General features: G+C 39.4%; 1 protein-coding gene across 6 annotated transcripts in view; it reads left to right on the forward strand.

Annotated features, from left to right (window-relative positions):
• The window catches only part of LOC105920932 (DENN domain-containing protein 2D), a 37,161-nt gene that overhangs the window by 13,284 nt on the left and 1,398 nt on the right, over nt 1-22,479 (forward strand). For 3 of the 6 annotated variants that reach the window (XM_036139628.1, XM_036139679.1, XM_036139460.1), the window contains 11 exons: nt 4,552-4,602; nt 5,330-5,425; nt 12,557-12,732; nt 14,082-14,194; nt 14,278-14,347; nt 14,437-14,514; nt 14,675-14,815; nt 20,398-20,546; nt 21,555-21,726; nt 22,161-22,211; nt 22,327-22,408. In XM_036139628.1, coding sequence (XP_035995521.1) covers nt 5,392-5,425; nt 12,557-12,732; nt 14,082-14,194; nt 14,278-14,347; nt 14,437-14,514; nt 14,675-14,815; nt 20,398-20,546; nt 21,555-21,726; nt 22,161-22,211; nt 22,327-22,408 — 1,066 coding nt within the window. In that variant the 5' untranslated portion in view covers nt 4,552-4,602; nt 5,330-5,391. The remainder of the gene's footprint in view (nt 1-4,551; nt 4,603-5,329; nt 5,426-12,556; nt 12,733-14,081; nt 14,195-14,277; nt 14,348-14,436; nt 14,515-14,674; nt 14,816-20,397; nt 20,547-21,554; nt 21,727-22,160; nt 22,212-22,326; nt 22,409-22,479) is intronic. The other 3 variants (XM_036139545.1, XM_036139589.1, XM_036139509.1) reach the window with 3 other exon arrangements.

A 22,479-nucleotide genomic window follows, 5' to 3' on the forward strand; every position in this document is an offset into this window, starting at 1 on the left:
CAAGGTTGCGGTTGACCTTGTATATTCATATTATTAATTTATACTGAATGTGACAGTGGAGTTAATGTTCAGGTGTGAAGAAGATGATGTAATGATGCAACCTGCTGTGTTTTGTACTAGTTGTAGTTTATGGAGGTTTATGGAGGGAAGGGAGCTGAAACTGTGAAGTGGTCTGTGGACCATTTTGGCAAAAGTGTGAAGGAAGAACTTGATGCTGCAAATGTGAAAGTTAACCAGGTGATGTTATGGATGTGGAAAGTGAAGGAGATTATGGAGAGGGCTGTCCAGGATGACGCCAAGGCTCTGGAGCTGAAAGGTGGGACAGGGACTGGAATTGTCATTGCATATTGTAAAACTACCAGATTTGGTTAAAGTTGACTTCGCACAATAAGCAAGTGAGCGAACTAATGTTGCATTATTTCCACGGTCCCGGGAATAAATGGGCTGACTCGAAAAAAATTTCAGTCAAACTTATTATTTTTGCTTTAACCCATGCCCCATCTCTAAGGGAGAGGCCAGACACACTACAGACACTTTATTCAAAGCAGTTCAGTTTATTTATGTTGCACCAACTTACAACAAGGCTCTTTACAAGATTAACTGTAGAGATGGCTCAAAAAAGACAGAAAGCAGAGATGGAGGCGTGCTCCAGGCAGCGTAGTTTTCAGATCTTGGTTCAGATCCTTGTTTGGGTTTAGGTCTGGACTTTGACTGGACCATTCTAACATATGAATATATTTTGTTTTAAACCATTCCATTGTATGTCTGGCTTTATGTTTAGGACTGTTGTCCTGCTGGTAGGTATCTCAAGTCTTCTGCAGACTCTAACAGGTTTTTATCCAATATGCCGCTGTATTTGGCTCCATCCACCTTACTCCTGCTGAAGAGGAGCAACCCCAGAGTATGATGCTGCCATCACCATATTCTTCCACATGTTTGCTGTGTCCCCAACATGGCTTCCGGCAAACAGCAAACGGGACTTCTTATGGATTTCTTTCAACAATGGCTTTCTTCTTGCCACTCTTTCATAAAGACCACATTTGTGTAGTGCATGACTAATAGTTGTCCTGTGGAGAGATTTCCCCACCTGAGCTTTGGATCTCTGCTGTTCGTCCAGAGTCACCATGGGCCTCGTGGCTGCCTCTCTGATCAGTACCTGCCTTTTTCAGCCTGTAAGTTTAGGTGGACGACCTTGTCTTGGTAGGTTTATAGTTGTGTCATCTTTTAATTTTTGGATGATGGATTGAACAATGGAACGTGAGATGTTCAAAGCTTGGGAAATATTTTATAGCTTAAGCCAGCCTTAAATTTCACCACAACTTGACCACAACCCTGGTGTGTTCCTTGGACTTCATGATGTTGTTTGCTCCCCAGTATTCTCTTACCAAACCTGTGAGGCCATCACAGAGCAGCTGTATTTGTCCTGAGACTAGATTACACACAGGTGGACTCTACTCAGTCATTAGCAATCGTAAGGCAATTTCTGAAGGCAGTCGGTTGCACTTAGAGAAAATCGGGCTGAATACTTTTGCACACCGAAATTTTCGGGTATTTTTGTTAAAAATGTTTTAAATCATGTAATTTAATTTCAACTTGACAATAGTATATCACTGTCTTGGTCTTTCACATAAAATTCCAATAAAGCATATTTGTTTTTGGTAGTAATGTGGAAGAGTTCAAGGGATAGGGATACTTTTGCAAGCCACTGTACATTTAACATTTAATCAAATCATATTTATAGTAATTGCATTTGGACATTCTCAAGAGCAAGTCTTTGGAATGAAAAGAAGATTTACTGCAAATAAAAGCATTTTAAGCAGTATACTCATTCTTATATGGAGGACCAAGTCTTCCATATCTAAAAATAAATACATAAATAAATAAATGCTCGATAAATAAATAAGCATACAATTAATTGCCACCAAATTAATAAATGTAGGTAGAAATTAAATTATACAGTGAGACATAAATGTATATATCTCTTTTAATTAGCTTATTTATTTATTCGCCTTTGTAATAATTACCTTATTTATTTATTTATTGTCCGTTATAATCTTCAACTTTATTTATTAATTACTTATTTTTTTAAGTATTTATTTATGTGCATGTTATAATATTTTTGTCTGTTTTATTCTTCCTTTGTATTTTTTTACCCTATATATTTCTGTGATGCTATTTATTTCTGCCTGTCGTTTTTACATTTCTGCCTGTCTTTTTTACATTTCTGTATGCATTTCTGCCTCATTATGCAAATGAGGAGGGCTGTGTTTTAAGGGCTCAACTTCTTCCCATTGGTTGGTTAGGATTTTACTGTGTCGGTCAAATCTACATGGCTTTTCCCCGACATGAAGCATTGTTTAGTAATGTCAAACTCAGCAGGCAGACGTTCAGTGGCCGACCTCTTAAGGGAAGCTGCTAATAGACTGGAAGAGTTAGAACGCTGTACATTTGGGATCTGAATGTTTTTCTGTGGTTTCAGATTCGGCTTTTCCAGATCAATAACTCATCGGCGGATGATTTATTATACAAAACAGACACCTCTCTGCAACCACAGCAAGGCAGACAGTGAACTGCAACCTTAGTTTCCTCAAAACGAGTCTCCCACCGCGCTGCGAGAATTACATTGGGCCCTATGCAGAGCTCGCTTGATAAGAAAATATTGTAGTTGATTATAAAAGGCACAATATGAATTATCAGATTCACATCCAGGCAATGAAAAAACACTACAGATTATCGTTAATCTATCCACGTTGGTCTAATTTGTGAATGAGGCGGAGTTTCATCAAGCCGATCCAACATTTTCCCCTCAGCTGCAACACTTTGGGTTCACGCATGATCCAGCACCGCGGTGAAGTTGGTTTGAAGTTGGATATTGGACATTCAAGCTCCGCGGAGTCAGCGGGATCTAGCTCACGGTTGAACCGATTGAGGGACTCCGATTTCAGCCAGCGTCTCTCAGCTGCTCCCTCCTCCCACACACGGTGGTGCAGTTAGGGACCATCAAAAAACTTTTGAACCAAGCACTCTTGAGAAACAAAAATCAATAAATTCCAGTTGAGAGACGCTGGCCGAAATTGGAGTCCCTCAACCGGATCAACCATGAGCTAGATCCCGTTGACTCCGTGGAGCTTGAATGTCCAATATCCAACTTCAAACCAACTTCACCGCGGTCACAAAGATTTGCTCGCCATGTGGCAGCTAGCCCTCTGAAATCCACTCGCCAAACGGGAAATTTACTCGCATTTGCTGTCTGGCGAGTGTTAATTTCGGACCCTGCGTACAGCATTCTAATTCTTCCAGTCTATTAGCAGCTTCCCTTAAGAGGTCGGACACTGAACGTCTGCCTGCTGAGTTTGACATTACTAAACAATGCTTCATGTCGGGGGAAAGCCATGTAGATTTGACCGACACAGTAAAATCCTAACCAACCAATGGGAAGAAGTTGAGCCCTTAAGACACAGCCCTCCTCATTTGCATAATGAGGCAGAAATGCATACAGAAATGTAAAAAGGACAGGCAGAAATGTAAAAACGACAGGCAGAAATGTAAAAACGACAGGCAGAAATAAATAGCATCACAGAAATGTATAGGGTAAAAAAATACAAAGGAAGAATAAAACAGACAAAAATATTATAACATGCACATAAATAAATACTTAAAAAAAAGGTAATTAATAAATAAAGTTGAAGATTATAACGGACAATAAATAAATAAGGTAATTATTACAAAGGCGAATAAATAAATAACTAATTAAAAGAGATATATACATTTATGTCTCACTGTATAATTTAATTTCTACCTACATTTATTAATTTGGTGGCAATTAATTGTATGCCTATTTATTTATCGAGCATTTATTTATTTATGTATTTATTTTTAGATATGGAAGACTTGGTCCTCCATAATTCTTATGAGTAAATAAATGAGTAAATAAATAAATATGTTTGTTCAAGGTCAGTTTTTGTGCATTTGTACAGTGATCAAACAACCATCGGTCTGATTTTGGTTACTGTCTGGTATTACATGTGTACCTGAGAGGTCCTTCGGGAAACAGCCTTACTGACTGGATCCAAACTTAATTAAACCAAGTCTTTATTTGATGGTCATTTATTGAGTTGCCATGGTAATAAAGTCCTCCAACAAAAGCCAAATCCTAGTCCATTTAATTTTTAGGCTTATGTTCATGGGCATCCTTGATGGTTTGCCAATCCGTCACAGGACAGCGCAGAAGCACACTGAACAAGCAACTGTACAGTGTGCTTTTCATGGACACGTCGATGTGGGCCGGGGAAGATAGACTGCAACTTACAAGTTAGCAATTTTGTGACAGCTGAGCCTCAGTCAAAAGTTGCTATGTTAGAGTTCTGTATTGACTGCCTCATGCACTTTCTCAGATTATCACAATTAAATCACAGCCATCTGCACTGTGGTTTAGCCCCATGGTCATGGTAGTGCAGAATATTTTTATATTTGGAGCATTTATTTCATTAAGTACAAACCTAGAATGTAAAAGTGGACCCTAACTGACCCCAGACTGTTTGTGTGGCCTAGGTGAGCAGCCCAAAGAGACCTTCGACACCTCTGATGTTCCTGGAAAACACAGTAAGTTTCTCCTGGGATTGTTCTGCTACTTCTCATATCAGTTCACTAAAAAAGAAAGGAAAAAAAGAACACCTGGCCTCTTCTGGGTAGCTGTGCAATTTCTTAGATTTCTTCTAATAAAAAAGGGGGAATTGTGACCTAGTGGTTAGAGCAGCGTGCTTGTGTTCTGAGAAGGTTGCAAGTACCCGGTTGAAACGCCCCAGACTGCCACTATGGGTCACTGAGTAAGACCCTTAGCCCCAGATTGCTCCCTGGGAGCTGTAAGCTGCCCACTGCTCCCTAATGGATGGGTTAAATGCAGAAGACAAGTTTTGTTGGAATGTAAACAATTGCAATAACAAAGATTTCTTATTCTTTAGTGATTTTTCGTTGTAAAATTGTTAAAAACATGGAAGAATTCTCTGTTTTAGTGTTTAATAAATATGAGCTGTTTTTTTAAATTATTATTTAAGGTTATAAAACCGTAGCTGGTTGGATGAAAAAGTTAAAAGGCCCAAGAACCCTAAAATCCAAATACAGTGTTTTTTTCGCCCCCAACATGGCTGTATCTACTTGTGCACCTTCATGATAAGCCTCCATATTAGAGGATGTTAGTGCGATGGAGTTTCCATCAAGCACAGTACCTGCAAACAGTCTGCAGAGTATTGAAAGCAGCAGAGGAAGTGTGGGGAAGCTGCTTTGTGGCTTCAGCGCTGCTAAGCTATTTTTTCAGCTGTTTGTTTTCTAGCAGGTGCCACGCCACCAGGTGAGGATGATGGACGACAAGGGGCTCTCAAGAGGTTTAGTGTTATGTGGCCCGCCTTTCTCAAGAGCAGAAAGGACAGTGAGTATTATATCAAGTGGATGTTTATCTGGTTTGTTACTTTTCCAAAAGGTGTTTTTTATTTTACCTATATTTAGTTTTATTTCCTCCCTTTGATGCCATTAGTGCAGGAAGTCAGATTTACCCTGTTTCTCTGTGCATGGAGTAGATGGTATTGTAAAAGCAAAGGTTGAATCAGCTCAATGAGCCTAACGTGCATGGAGGTGGGTTAGAGGTACAGCTCCATGGCAGTCTGCAGCAAATACAATGCTCCATTCATGGACAAGAGCCAGAAGTACAAGCAGCATTGTCACTGTGGCAATCACATTCCACAATATGATTTATCACAAAGCAAACTTTCATTAGAAAGCTTAACTTTTCTACAGAGTGGGCAGGAACCAGTATGAGGGTCTCACCATTTGAAAACCTTAAGTACTATGGTTTCATCTCATAACCGTGTTTAAACCCAACAGAAAAATGTGTGGTTCTCGTGGCAACTCTGACCCATGTGTACGCACCTTCTTAAAAACAGGAAATTGCCGAGGCAGGTGGTAATGTTCTGAACTGCAGCCACACTGCGTCCATGATTCCTCTCAGACGTTCAATTTCACTCCATATCAGACTTTTACCATACATCGATCTTATCAAAAGCATCCAAAACTGTGGTGTTAATCATGCTTGCGCTGGTGAGCCATAAATAACTGTGCTCTTTACCATCTAGGGGGGAAACCCTCATCTCTCCAGGCCTCCTCTTGTCTTGAAGGAGGTTGTGTGTGTCCGACTAGCCTCCTACAAGACCAGAGGAATTTCAACATGGAGCACGTGTTGAAATGTTATCTGACGTTTGAGACAGTAATAAGATTCACTTTTACAAGTTATTTTAATGTGAACCACATATGTGCTTTTACCTCTAATCTATACATTTAAAGGAGAAGTCCGGTCAAAATCAGAAATCAAACTGCTGAAAGTATTTTAAATATAAAACTACTACATACTGTGCAATAAATTATACGTTTTTTTTAATTAAGAATAATTTTCATTTAATCATGTTTATGTGGAGGAACCCATCTCGTTCAAGAATAGTACTGTCACCTCCCATTTTGTGACGTCACTCAGCGGACCCGCTGTTGAGCAAGTCCAAACGCTCTGTCACGACGCACTATTTTCCAACATGGTGACGACTGGTGCTCTGTACGAAGCAGAGAGTGATGAAGTACTTGGTGACATTGATGGGAGTTCTGTGGAGCTATCATCTGATAGCGATATGGATTTTTTTAGAAGAGTTTCTTGACAGAAACCAGACTTATTTCCAGTGCAAACTCAGTCGGGCCCCCCAAGATATATATATGCGTGCGTGTGTGTGTGTGTGTGCTGCGGCGGTCGCTCCGCCGCAGCACGGCTTTACCAGCGCCGCAGCGGAGGAGAGATCGCGCTGAAGTGACTTGAGTTATATTTGCCCCCTAGTAAATAGGGCAGGTGGTCATTATTGTATAAATATTAAAATATAAAAGCGTTCCAGCACATGTTGGGGCGGAGGGATACCACATGTGATGTGGTATCCCTCCTCTCTGGTCGGTAACCATCCCCGCAAATTCTAAATTAAAAATTCTAAATCAAAAAATAACTTACCGAAAATCCTCGCTCTCATGTCATGTTCAAAACATTTTTCTTCGAAATGGTTGCTGCATATGACTTGTTTTCTCTCTGGCCAGAAGTTAGATGGCAAATCCGCTCTCTTCAAGTTGGCAATCCAGCAACGAGCCCGGTGGCTCATGAATCGGAAAGTTGAAATAAGCAATGTTTTTCTTTTTTTACCAGTTGTGTTGGAACATCCAATGGCCATGCACGTGAGCATTGTTGCTGTAACAATAGCTCTTGCGAATGTCAGTGGTGAAGTCCTCTGGAAATCCGAAAAAAATTGTTGATGATCGCAGCTGTGTAGAACGCCTCCTATTGACTTTGCAAGGAAAGCGGGGAAAAATGCTGTCGTCGCTCCGCTTTTCACGTCACAGGATGTGATGTCAGATGGCCCTTACTGCCCAAATATAGGCAGTAATGGCCACCCCCATACATAGTGATCCAGATGACAATTTATGTTTTTATTTTCTTATTGATTAAAGATAAGTTCATTAAATAACCACAAACGTATTAGTTTTAGTTATAGCTAATGGTCCCCTGATTTTTCCTTGTTGACCGGACTTCCCCTTTAACAAAGGCCATTCTCAGATTATTATTTTTTCTTCATAGTGTGTTAGTTCTTTTCTCTGTGGTTACCACTGGTAACCATGATATAACAATGATCACCTGGCTCATTTAAATACAAATTGCCATTCACGAGGTGCTTTGCACTGACCACTATGGTTGAATCTGGACAGGTACACAAACGTTCAGTGCAGCTGTGACTTATAAAGCAAAATTGCTTGCTGGTGTGCGTGTGCATGGTTTTATAAATCAGGATTATTATTTATTTTTCTCGGTGTGGCATTTTCGTTTTTTTGGTGTGCACACACTTTCAGCATAGATTCTGTGCAATGTTTTGTAATTGAGGTCCCTGCTCTTTATTGAGCAACACTGTCAACATAACTGTCATGTTGTGGTTGAAGAAGGGCCCAAGCACAGAACGTGGTAGTGGCAAAAAAAAAAGGGGAAAAAAAGGAAGTTTCAATAATAAAGAGGCATGAACTAGAAGTCTAGAGATCCTAACCCATAAACAGGAAAGAAACAGAAACATAAAGAAACCCATAAACTCACACCTGTGAATTGACGACAACAAGCTGATATTAGCTAACCAAATACCGTAGTCAGAGTTGGATTGAGCCTATGGTCGGCTGCCTTACACATATGCTGCTCCAACTGTATATGGCCTGCTGTAAACATTTACTTTAGTTTTCAGAAGAATTTTCAACTTAATTTCTTTTTATAGCACCAATTCACATTTATTTCCACTCAAGACAATACAACATAAAGTCGAGTCAACTCGGTCATACAGACAAATTCCAGGAGCTACATACATTTCAATTTGATCCTAGTTTTCAACCACTGAAGTTTTCTATCAAAGAAAACCCAGGCGAATGCATTGACTTTGCAGCAATCCCTTATGCTGGGCATGCATATAGTGACAGTAGAAAGGAAAACTCCCCTACAACAAGAAAAAACCTCCAGCAGAACCAGGCTCAGTAGTCGCTCCTTTAGTGCCTTCATGAGGTTAGTCAACTGAAATGGTTTTCCAACTGTCTTGAAGGAGTTCCCAGAGGAAGTAATAAAAATAAAGACAAACCCATGAATGAGAAAGTGAGTCCACCTTTTTACTGCTGGTGTACCTTTTGAAGCCTGTGGTACATATCCATTTACTATGGATAGACTAATCATATCTAATGGCGTTCCGCGAGCGAGCTATTTTTAGAACGTGACGTCATATCAAGTGGTACAGGTAGGGCAAATATGCATTGTACTCCACTCTTTCGCTGTACGTTACCCTTGGTTTTACTCGGTAAAACCACTGCTTTTTCTAAGTCTAACACGTCTCCTAACCATGGTTTTTAAACATTGTTGTTATAGAACGTGCAACAGCGACTCGAAGTACGCTGATAGGCCGCATATAAAGGATGTCAAAGCCGCAAGCGGCATCGATCAGCCCTCGCAGCCAAGCGCCGCTCCGGCCTATTGGCCACCACTGCGGTGCCGGCCGGCCGGCGGGGTTCGCGCACCGCCGGCTGCCCGCCACTGCAGATGCTGTCACGCATTTTCCCCGCCTGTCCACTGGGCGATTCCCACAAACGCGTTCGGCAGCGCTCCCGCATGACTCACAAAAAATCTGGTGCAGATCGGTCGATGCAGCGAGGAGATACAGCCGTTGGATAATGATAATGCATTTGGCCACCGGACCGGACTAAATTGTTCGGCGGGCCGGACAATTTATACCGATTCCTGGACGGTGACTAAAAACAGAAAAAAACGGCCGATGACGCCATGAACGCCAAGCAGGAGAAAAACATTGACTTACCGTTCTATCAACTCGGCGCGTTTTCCAGTCTTTCTAAGCCCTCGACACTCAAGCCATCGTTTGAGCTGAACGTTGGTATGTTCTTCGACAGTTCTACCAGTAAACTGGGCGCCTGGACATCCTCTTGTGATAGTTTAACAGCTGAAAAGTCGGTCATATCGTTGTATCTATTGCACGTGTAATGGCTGGTTGCTACTTGCGCTCTCACACCGTTTGTCCTACCTTAGCGGCAAGGGGCATTGCTCATGAGATGGTGACGTCATGTGCGCGGTACGCCATTAGGGGGCAGTGATAAAAGCTAACACCATACCATATACCATATTTATTTATAAAGCACTTTACAAGTGCTGTACACATACAACTGACAATAACTGGAAAATTAAAATAGATCAATAAAAACACAGACAAGTTAAAATAGACAATGATAGTTGAAAACAGTAATAATAGTAATTAGAAATAGAGTCAACCTCTCAGGATGTGCAAAAGGCTTCAGCAAACAGTTGAACTCTGAAAGAGAGGAGGCCTGCCTGACATCAAGTGCCAGATTGTTCCACAGTTTTGGAGCTGCTACAGAGAAGGCACGATCTCCTCTTAGTTTCTGTTTTTATTTAGGGACAGTAAGTTGCTGTTGATTGGCAGACCTAAGGGAGCGGGTAGGTGAATTAGAGTGCAGCAGCTCAGAATGGTGGTTTGGGGGAGGGGTTGGGTAAAGGAACTTTAAAATGGAACCTAAAACGAACAGGCAACCGATGAAGGGAGTTTAAGATGGGGATAATGTGCTCAGACCTTTTTGTTCCACTTCCTTAAATAATTTGGTTGGGATTGGATCTAACATGCAAGTTAAAGGTTTCAAATAAGATGATCATTTTGATAACTCAGAAAGTTAAACTGGATGAAAACAGGCCAAGCACAGATCAGGTTTTAGAGTTACCTCCAAAACTACCTAGTAATCACATTAGGGAGGATACCAGCAATTTTATGTTAATAGAATACATTTTTATTTTTGAAGATTGCCATAATGTTAGTACTGCTGAAGGAACAGGTGGTTTTCACAGAGCTATGACTCATGTGCATGTTTGGCACATTGAATTTTTGTCCTCTATTATGAAAAATGCTCTGTTCTAGCTTGGTGCAGGTTTTTTTTTTTATTAAACAGTGAACTATTTTTCCAGATTAAGTAGGATCATTTTACATGTGTAGAGCACAGTTTTCTCTCCAATTTCCAAGCAATGTGCTTTTAAAGACACATCTCTGATTTAAACCAGGGAGCCAGCCTCATCTGACTAATGACCTTTGTGAAAAGGGTTACGTTGTTTAATGCAACACACAATGATAAAGTTACACACTAACAATTAATTGGTGATTATTTGGCCTCTCATTCAAAACCCTTTAATCCTTAAAAGGATTATAATGTAGAATTCAGTGGTTTTGAAGCTGTAATTTTTAAACTTTGGTATGTTTTAATTACATAATATCTGTAATCATGCTGTTATAACATTCAGAAATAACAAGCAGTTCAATACAATTCACAATAAAGTGTTTTATTTACTCAAATCTTTGGAGTTAAATTAGCATGTCAGTAATGAATATGTAGGAATTAAACTCACTTCAAAGCCTATATAACAGAAATAAGCTATAAATTGCAGGAAAGTGGAATAAACATCTGCTGCCTGGTGTAAGAAGTATGTCAAGTTGTGCATAATTTTCTTGTAGTCGTTGAGGAGTAAATGGTTCATCACTTTCATTGTGACCGCTGGACAGAATGCGGAACAGTGTAATCATCCTGTACAAACCTGAAATGAGATGTCGTCAGATAAGCTGCACAATAAATCACAAATATATCGCCATCGCTATCAGAGTCTGCAATATTCATATTGCAGTCCTACAGCAGCAGGTGCTCATACCGGACACAAAACATTCCCAAACAATGTTAACCTATGACGAGAGATAAACTCACCTTGTTTGTGCCTTCCCAGCTCTTAGTTTCAAAATATGAGCTTTTTGAATTGGAAGGCAATTCACACTGGAGCATAATATCTGAGTTCAGCTGTGCCATCTCACCACATTCTTTATATCTATCAGAGGGTGTTCTGTGCAGCCAAGCCTTCTGGTTCACCCGTCTATAATAGGTGCGCTCTTGTGTTGACCAAATGAGGGGGCACTGTTAGCATTTACTGTAAACAGCAGCTGTCCTGGAACTTGGTTTTTTAGTCTGTGAAACGCTGATCTCCGTTAGTAGCTTTGCAGCCCATTTTACAGTATAGACACTGCTTTGTTTTTAAATAGTTAATTTTTTTCTTCTGTTTCGATTTGTGTGTCATGTGTTGTTAAGGGATCTTAAGTAGTCTTTGAAGATGGAAATTTGAAGTTTACCCTAATAAAGAAAGTGTATTCCTGTTTTGGCAGGCCAAGCTTAGGGTCTGTTTTACATGTTAACATACCTTACCAATTAGGGCAGTCTGCCTGCGCTGCAAAGCATCCTGCTTCACTCTGAATATTAGATGATGCTAATAAGTTGTTTCTTGGTTCTGTTCTGCTCTTCCACAACCCCATTAGCCATGCAGGGGTTGTTGAGGGGCAGACCGCAAAAGGGCATTTTTGAGGTCAGAGACACTATCCTCTCCCCCTGGCATGTTAGAAGACATTTTCTGCAAGTGAAGGGTAGAGATACATTTCTTACTGAATGAAGTGCTAAGCAACATGGATATATATAAGATCAGTGTACAGACGAAAACCTCATACTGAGTTTTTCTATAAAAGATGTTTAACATAAACATTTATTCATGAGTAGACTGACTGAAATGAATATGTCCAGCTTCTTATAATGTAAATATTCAGAATCAGAATATTTATTGCCAAGTAGTATTTTACACACAAAAGGAATTAGCTTTAGTGATAAGGTGCTACACATAGACAACCATACAGTTGACATTAGTAAATGTTATCTCTTCATCTCATGTTTATGTGCCCTAGGTTTTTATATTAAATGTTAATAGTTATGCTCCTTCCTCCATTAATAATCAGTTAGTGTAAGCTCCTCTTCTCTATACTGTCCTCCTGATTTTAGCCATCATTAGCTTAGGGACCAGGTGGTAACATTAGCCTGCCTCCCTATCTGCACACTAACTCATATTTGTGTTTCTGTGTAGAAGTCAAAGACCCTGAGCCTGCAGAGACGGGACAGAACCTGCCAGTTGTTGACGTGTCCATGCAGCCCCGACGTGTCAGTGGGCAGTACTTCTTTGAGTATCTAGTGGTGGTCAGCTTAAAGAAGAACAATGATGGCAGCAGCTATGAGCCTCAAATTACCTACCAGTTTCCTAAGGTTAGTCGTGCAGTTAAACCCAAGTGTTTTCTCAATAATGCATTCCTGTGGTAAGTAATGTGGGACTAGATGTTGAATCAGCGTTAGTTGAACAGGTTGATGGTAAAAGTTATTATACCTTAATAACCTCATGAATGTATTCTGTAATACCAACTGTCCATGATGACAGAGATTTACTTTCAGTTTATTTTAAGGATTTACTGATCAAGCAAATATATGGCTTTGATTATAAAATTTTGTTTAATTCAAATATATTTATTTTATTTAAATGTATTTTTGTCATTGATATTAAGTGTGCAAATATACATTGTAAAAGTATGCTTGTGTTTGACTATGAATCTGTACTTAATAGATGAACTCATTAATCGATAACTTGCATCCCTTGTACTTAATATACTATGCTATCACATTATGCAGATTGGTATCAGGACAAAAAGGTCTTCATAGAGACATTCCCTCTGTATTTGATACCGTTAACCACAATGTCTCATTGCTGATACAAGGTACAGCTCTTGAACTCTGAAAGATAGTAATTTCTGTAATTTCTTTAAGAACTCATTCTTTCTCTGTGTCCGCTTTGTTGTGAGGTACTTCAATGCTTGATTTCAAACACTTGGGTTCAATTTAAATAATAAAAAACATTAATTCTGCCTCTTAGAATTTTTCTGATAACCTTCTGGTTAATTGATACCTATGCTTTTAGTTCACACCCTGATTTAGAAAAAAAAAAAACATGACTAACTCTAAGACTCTAACCTCCTTATTAGGTATTTCAGTTACGTTGGCATAAATACTCCTAATTTTTTGGGCTACAATAACAAAAACATGTTAAAGCTAAGGCATACATTTAGTTTAATGTGTTTAAAGCAGTTGTCCATATCTTTAATTATTCTAAGTTTTTGTTGATCTTAATCAGTTACTTTGTAACTAGCAGATGTTCTACTAATAAAGCATTACATGATGCCATCAAACTTGGATTTGATGGCATCATTGGATTTCTATCGATTTTATGTGCAGTTTAAAGTTGGTGCTTTTTAAAGAGGTTTTAAGGGTATGGCATTAAAGTGCTGAGGAACTTCTAGCCAACTTCCTTCAGGATGTCCCAATTAATAGGATGTGTCAATGACAACATGGTTTATTAATTAGTGAAATCTGAGAGAAGTGGATGATAATTTAAACGATAAAATCCTGCCTGTAAAGCAAAAGTAAGGCGTTTTATCACTTTATTGTAATGTTGATATTCAGATGCTTGGTCTGAAGACGACCTGTTGTATAAAGTGTGAAAAAATTGACAGGGAGTATGGTATCTCTGATAGAACATGTTTCTGACACCATCTGGGTTTCTTCAGAGAGATGTAATGGCCAAATCTCAGAAGGAGGAGGAGGAGAAGACCCTAAAGGCAATCTCTCTATTCTGTTTCCCAGAGGGCATTAACTGGGCTCCTTTAACAGAGTACCACAGGTACAGAATAGAATTCCCCTTCACTTCATGTTTTTTTTTTTCTAGTTGACCAAAGATTACAGTTGTTTTGTCTTATCTTGCAGTGAGACCTTCTCTTTTGTTTTGACTGATATTGATGGCAGTAGAAGAAATGGATACTGCAGGAGGTTACTGGTCAGTCTGAGAATTAAACGACTTAAATAGTTTGAAAATGTTTTCAGTACAGATTTAAATTCATACCATTGAATGTTTCCAACTTTCAGCCAAGAGGAAAAGGAGCTCGGCCTCCAGAGGCTTACTGTATTATCAGTTCACTGGCTTGCTTTGGCCTCTTCTCTAAGGTAAGGTGGAACATGAAATGAAAAAGTCTTCTGCTTGTATCTTAGTGTATACACTTTGTAGAGTCCTGGCAACATGTATGAGAGGAGAAAATGCAAACAGGATCCTAGCAACAGTGTCACAAGTATGTAAACATGGGGTGTAACAACATCTTGTGTGCAGATATTCGATGAGGTGGAGAAGCGGCGGCAGATCTCCATGGCCTTGATCTACCCATTCATGCAGAAGTTGAGAGAGGCTTCGTTCCCTGCTCCCGGACAAACAGTGGAGATTAAGAGCTTCATTCCGGAGTCGGGCACCGAGGTCAGACCCAAAAAAAAAAAACACCCCTCCCCCACTTGCTCTGAACTCAGCTCATCACCTCTGGTGATAAATATCTCAAAAGTCTGTTTCTATCTTGTATTCCTGTCATGACTTGCCAGGATGGTCAGATCAGAACAGCTCACATATTTCACATAATTCCAGTCTGGTTACAAAAAACCAGTAGTTCATGTTTAACAGCTGATTTCCTTTTTGCTTATTCAGTAAGATAAGGCTGTCCTCAGTTATTTTAAAGGAATCTATCTATCTAACTAACTATCAGGTTTAGAGACACCAGGCTCTGAACATGACTTCCCTTATCAGCCTGTTATAACATTGTTCTGTCAAAATTATAGCTGAGATCCGGAAACAAGTCAACATCCATCGGTCACATGAGGCTGAGCTGCCTCATTATCAGGCAGCTTGGAAACCAACTCAAACTCATCTGGAACAGAAACTGAAAGCTAGTCCTAAATCACCACCCCATCTGCTGAGAACACTAATCACAGCTTTGACCCTGAAATCCCCCAGCTCTGCAGTGCACTTTTCTTTTGTCCTAACTTGATTCATTACAGATAAAATCATTGGTATGGATACTTCCTTGCAGAACTATTAAAACCAAATCAGTTTATTTATATAGCGGCAATTTAGAACAGATCAGGGTGCTGTACAGAAACTCAGCAGATTAGATTGAGTCATTGACTTGCAATAGGACACTGCCAAGGAAAACCGTCTGACCAGACTGAATTCTACCCCACTGGACTGGGTCGTACACTCTCCCCTCCTCTACTCTTTCAATGTTGAGGTTAGGAAAGGGAACGTTAACCTTGCCTGTAAGCTGAATTCTTGTGGTATTAGTGCGTTCGCAAACACACAACAATCCATCTTATCGCTCTCCTGTCTCAATCGTTTGATACAATAGCAAAAAGCGTTCTGGCCAATCATGTTACAGTATTGTGGTTTAAGGCGGGACATACAGCTGTGACGAAAGCAAGAGCTGCTGAGCCCACAGCTGAACCAACATAAACATTACAGCTCAGGAGCATACACACGCAGATGCTGCTATCACATCTGTTTGGTCACAATCCACCATTTCATCTTTGAAAGAAAAACAGCAAGAAGCACTTTGTGCATTTTTAGATGGCAAAGATGTTTGTGCCTCCTTATGACATTTTCATTTGATACTGTGATTGGCTAAAACCAACTCTGGTGACTAGGTGTTGCATCGCCCAATCATTTCAGAAAGTTCTGCTGAATGTCCCTCCTTTCCCCAAACTGTTTCAATGGGAGCAGACCCAGATTGATAATGTGCAGAAGGTAGAGGGCTACACATTATAAATCTGGCTGGCCAGGTTAGGGAACACAGAAGTAGTGTAAATAATAACAAAAGCTAGACTTTAAGGTTTGTAGTATTTAGGTTGTAGCTTAAGATTTGAAAGTATTAAAAAAGCTTAAACCCTAGATCTTGCTGTTAAAGGATAAAAATCAAGATATCGTTATGTAAGGTGTGGTACACCTAGAGCAGCATAACTACAGAGATGTCTCAGTAACCTAAGCCATGCTAACTAGAAGCTTTGTCAGAAAGGAAAGTTTTAACCCTGCTCTTAAAAGTAGACACGGTGTCTGCCTCACTGACTAAAACTGGGAGTTGGTTCCACAGAAGATGAGCCTGATAACTAAAAGATCTGCCTCCCATTCTACTTTTAGAGAGTTTAGGTACCACCAGTAGAGCTGCAGTCTGAGAGAGAAGAGCTCTACTAGGGAAGGGAAGCTAAAATAGGAGAAATATGATCTCTCGTTTTAATTTTCATCAAAACTCTTGCTGCAGCGTTTTGGATCAGCTGATGGCTTTGGACTGCATTTTGTGGACTGACTGATAGTAAAGAATTACAATAGTCCAGCCTTGAAGTAACAAATGCTTAGACTAGTTTTTCAGTGTCACTCCTGGAAAGTATATTTCTAATTTTAGCAATATTCTTGAAATGAAAAAAGGAAACCCTAGAAATCCATTTCATATGGGATTTAAAAGTCATGGCCCGGTCAAAAATAACACCACGGTTTTCTATATTGTTGTCAGAGGCCAAGTTAAAGGTAGAATGGACAATTTTTTCCTGGAAATGTAGGTAAGAAAGCCCCTTTCTGAATATCTGCTCTTGATCATACTACCTGCTCTTCAGCTCCTCAGAGGGATTGTGTGAAAAAAATCTCCCACATCAACTCTGATCTTATTTCTTCTCACTGAGGCCTTCCTCTTCTTCTCAAAAAGTTGTACATGGTTTGCTTCTTGTGACTCTCAGCCATGTTCAAAATATACGGTGAGAGCAGCGGAGCTACAATGAACGGATAACACTGAAGTTAATCGCTAAGCTAACCAGATACATAAACACTAGAAGCATGCATGCACAGCCAAGAAGCAGAAACTAATAAGGAGTGAACACGCACATTAGCGTTACGTCATGTGAGCCCGTCACAATGATTACCATGTGGGACAACCAATAGATAAGGTGATACCCCCGGAATTCAAAGCCGAAAAAAGATTGTCCACTATACCTGTAATGCCATCCAGATTAAGTGGCTGACTAAGCAGTTTCTTTTTCAAAGACTTCATTCCAAAGATGAATAACTTCTATCTTGTCTGAATTTATAGCTTATTTCACACTGCAGGTCTTAATGCTCAATTCAGATTTTTTGCTGAAATCAGATTTTTTTAGGTGGCCGTTCATACTATAATTAAATGCGACCGCCATCATTCTGCTGTCTGAACGGTTCGAGACCACAAAGCAACCCGCACTTGCAGACAACAGCAGGAGACGTCACACACCAGAGCTCTGTTTGCGGAAGTAATGGTGAATGTAATTGTTTCTTGAAGGGTTCAATAAAGTTTTGACAATATTAATACCATGTCATAGCAAGACGAAGTAAGGTACGAAGAAAGCAGCACAGCTATTAACAGTGGTCTTTTATGGAGCACTAACTGTTACTACTGTGTGTGGATGTTTAGTGAGAGACAGGAGAGTGACGTGAAAGACTCATAAAATGCAACATGACCGTTCAGACAGCGGATACATGATTAGAATTAGCCCGTTCACACTGTTGTGAAGGAGACAGATATGGGTCGCATATGGTCAAAAAGATCGGGTTGCATTTCCCTGCTGTGTGAACGTAGCCTAACTGTCCACCACCCTTGGCATTTTTCATGTTTTGTTGCCTCACAACCTGGAATTCAAATGGATTGTTTAAGAGTTGGCACCATTTAATTTACAGAACATGAAGATACTACTTTGAAGATTATTGTGAAGCTAACAACAAATTGGACAAAATGACAGAAAACTTCAGTGTGCGTAACTGTTCTTCCTCCCTTAAATCAGTGCTTTGAAGAGCCACCTTTTGCAACAATTACAGCATCAAATGCCTTTGGGTCAGTATCTATGAGCTCGCCTCATCTGGCCTCTGGGATTTTTGTCCATTCCTGAACGCTCAACTGCTCCAACTCCTTCTGGATTGATGGTTTTCACTTGTAAACTGCAATCTTCACATGTAACAACAGATTCTAAACTGGATTGAGGTCTGAACTTTGACTAGGCCAATCTAGCACATTTACTAAGTGGTGTTGCAGTCTCCTAGGCATTTCAGAAAAGGTGTGTTTATACTGACAGATCATGTGACTCTTAGATTACAAACAGGCAGACTTTATTTCATGTGAGTTCTGAAAGTAATTGGTTGCACCAGAACCTTTTATGGGTTTCATAGAAACCAGGGTGGATACATAAGCACATGCTCGTTTTCAGTTTTTTTTTTTTGTTTTTTTTTTATGTCTAATTTTTATTTTTTATTTCATTTCCCAACTTTAAATAATTTGTGCAGATGCATTACAGAAAATCTAAATTGAAATACATTTAAATTACAAGACTGTAACATAATAAGTAAAAAGCAAAGGGGGTGAATACTTTTACAAGGCACTGTATAGGCTTGAAAACATAGTAGGTTTAATGTGTGATAGATGTAAATAATACTGTACATTTATTAGTAATATCATGGTGTACGTTAGTGTTGTGATCGCAGCACTTAACTCACTAACACCACTGTTATCCCTGTCTGTTCTCGACAGGGAAAGCTATTCTTCCTCCTTCTGGAGTTAATGCAGGACTGTTTATGTGCTGCTCCAGCTGTGCCTAAAACACATGGAGCTCAAACTAGATATTAACATACCCTCTATAAAATGACTCCGGCCTATTTCGACATTTTATTAATATAAATAATTTAGGTAGCGGACCTAAAATAGGCAAAGTTGTATTTTTATACAGTATATGTAAGTATCTGGTTTTAACTACAGCCATCTCATTATTTTCTAAGGATACATTTCAACATGTAGCATTTCAAGTATTTCAAAGGGCCTAAAATATTTAGAGCTTGAGGAAACTCCCTCCACAATACCTACTTGTGTTTAACCAGTTCAGAAAGCTTGAAAAAAACCTGACAAGATTTAGTTAGAAATATGGTAAACATTAAGCAAACCAGGCAGGAGATAAAAAGGCTGGGATGGTTTTATGGTGAAATTCTGCAGAACTGTTTTTATCAAACATGATAACAGTAGGATTATGAAATAAGATCCTCTGAGCGGCTGTGTTCATTTAGAGCTTTGTCTGAACCTGTCCTGTTATCCAACCACCACTTCAGCAGAAGCTTAGCCCTTTTCTGCATCAGCTCACATACCATGCTTCAACAGCTCACAGCCATTTCCAGTATTTACTGATGCTGTCCATTATTTGTGTTCCTTTCTGTGACCAGCCCTCACAATGAAAGGAAGACAAGCACATGCTCCTGTGGCTCTGTAGAGACTTGCATCAATTGTGGCTCTAACCAAAGGTCCATATGTCTAAAATCCAAATGTGTTGCCTTTAAGGCATTTTGTTAAACAAATAAGTTCATGGGTTAAATAAATAATATTAAAAACGTTCATATGCTGCCAAAAGTGATTAGAAGTTGATCAGATGTATAATTCATAGTTTATGTACGTTTTTATTACAAAATGTTATCGGTAAAATCTACTTCTGGTTTGCGGTTACGTATTTCCGGTTCCGGGATTGGCTGGTAAACAAAGAGGTCCATGTGCGGAGAACAGTATGGAAACTTGAAATCTGATGCCATCCACGGTGAATTATCAGGCAGGAATGCCGTACGTTGCATTACATTGTTGATTATACTGAAAAGTCTAGATATCAGTGTTTATTTTGCTGAAATGTCACTTTATTCAATTTGATGCACTTTTATTTTGTATGCAATGACTCTATGTATAGAGATTGAGTTTATTTTGTGTTATTACAGTTTTCACCCATTTTGATGAAGACAATTAAAACGCTTGAACTGCACCTGGGTCTTCATTCGCGGTTTAACTCGGTTTCACCAACATCTTCTACGTTGAAAACACTAGACCAAAAGCAATATATACAACCCTTAACCAAACAGTGCAATATTTGTAGTATTTTTTCAGATTTTCATTGATCTTTCTAGATTGGACCCGGTCTAAAAGGGCTCTGAGTCAACCTGTGCGGAGTTCTCATTGACTGCGGCGTTTTCTCCCGCAGATCATCTACCTGACCCGACCATTGGATTCTTGGCTGGAACACGTCAACTTTTGCACTTTGTTTGATTGCCTAACAGACGAGGAGGTGATGCAGGTGTTTGCTGCTGCCGTTCTGGAGAGACGGATCATTTTCATTGCAGAGGAATTAGGGTACACCACGTTCTGTATTTACACATATAAAGTTTAAAATTGGTTCACACAGTAAAATAGTTCAGTGTTTGTTTATGAGGAGAAATTGATCCTGATGCTTCAGTAAATGTTAACTTCTCATTGTTCTTGGAGCTATTCTCGTTCAAATACTACTTGATGTAGACAACTTCTAACATCTGGGAAAGATGCATGAAAGATGCAACTTTGCATAATCTCCGGTTTAAAGCATCAGATCGGATGTTGATTTTTATTTCTTTTTTTCTAGAGTTAAAATAAACAAGAACTATAGTAGTCCTTAGAAATGTCTTTTTTACAAGCCTCCCTGTGAAAACATTTTAAAAGCTTGGTGGAATCATTGACAGCAAATGCAATTGTTTATTTTTACATTAACTAAGTCTTCTTGAAGGGCAGCGTTGAGTGGCCGAGCGTACATTGTCCAGTGTGGAGACTGTGCAGGTCTGATCTCCAGCTCAGTCACTTTCTATGTGAAAAAGAGCACTGAAAACCCTTGTACAGAAGGAACTTTAGAGTATGTAGAAAACTAGAGAGAAGAAGATTAGGAGTGGTCTACAAGTATACTGGGAGTCGGTCAAGGTAGTTCAGGCAACTAATCAGGATTTCTCCTGATTGTCTCTTAAACATGCTGGTAATTAATTTTTTTCTAGTGTTGATTAAGTTTAAATATCAATTATTTTGACAATTCTATTTTGGCCATTCAGGGGCACCAAAAGGTGGTTGTAGCTAGATCTAACAAGTCCAGCAGGGACATTTTGAAGATAGCAGTTCTTGTCAGTGAAAAGCCCAACCCGATGTTATTGTGCACTTCAGCCTTCATCCCTTCAAGACTGTGTGAAAACAATGGTCGCAAACTAGAAAATCAAGTTCTGCTAAATCTGTGTTTGATTTGAACTCTTTTCTGCTTATGTTGATGCATTCATTGTTGAATTTTTTAATTAATGCCATCAGATTTGTTGATTAATATGAGTTCTGATGTCCGTCTGTCTGCAGCACATTATCTCAGGTCCTTCATGCAGTTGCAGCCCTCCTTTATCCTTTCACCTGGCAGCACACTTTCATCTCCATCGTTCCAGAGATCCTGATTGATGTGGTGATGGCACCCACCCCCTACCTACTGGGAGTCCAGAAGCGCCTGCTGGACGTGGTCACCGACCAGAGTGATGTGAGTCCTTATGCAGGTTAAAGCATTATTTACCCTGATGGTGTGCTCAATCCTAACATGCTTCGGATGTAGCTCACTGCATAAAGGATTATTGTCTGATAATATTGCAACAATTAGGATCAGCTCAAACGTTTATTACCTTCATTAAAATTTGGTTTTCATCATTAGTATGAGAATGAAAATTGTTAAAGCAAATTATCCAAACTAATGTACATTTTCCTTTCTCGTTTATAAAAAAGGAAGTAAAAACCATAAAAGTAGATGAATAAGTGAACAATTTGTTTTACACAGTTAATAGAAAACTAAAAAGCATTTTTTTAGGGTTTTGTACTCATGAACACTTGAAAAGAAGCTTGCTCTCAAGGGTAACCTACTCTGTTTTAACGATTTTTATATAAGTTACTTTATTGTGACCTTCACTTTGTGCTAAACAGTTACTGCTGGTTGACTTGTCGAAGGATAAGGAGAAAACTTTCCTAGTGACTGTAAGTGTTGTAATGAATGCAATAATTTGCCTTCAAATATCCATAAAATATAAATTAAAGGCAAAAACTATTTTTCAAACTCAGTTTCAGCATTTTGTGAAATCTTCCTGTGCAGATTGGTGATGAGGATTCAGTTCTTCCCCCAAAGCTTCAGGCAGAAATACTGAATGCGCTGAGTCAGAGGAAAAAAGTTTCAAGTGAGTAAACTCAAGTCAAACAGGTGTGTCAGCTAGAGAGATCTTTGCATCCCCTCTGTTCTTTTCTTTCA

Source organism: Fundulus heteroclitus, chromosome 1 (genome assembly GCF_011125445.2).
Source record: "Fundulus heteroclitus isolate FHET01 chromosome 1, MU-UCD_Fhet_4.1, whole genome shotgun sequence".
NCBI classification, from domain to species: domain Eukaryota; kingdom Metazoa; phylum Chordata; class Actinopteri; order Cyprinodontiformes; family Fundulidae; genus Fundulus; species Fundulus heteroclitus.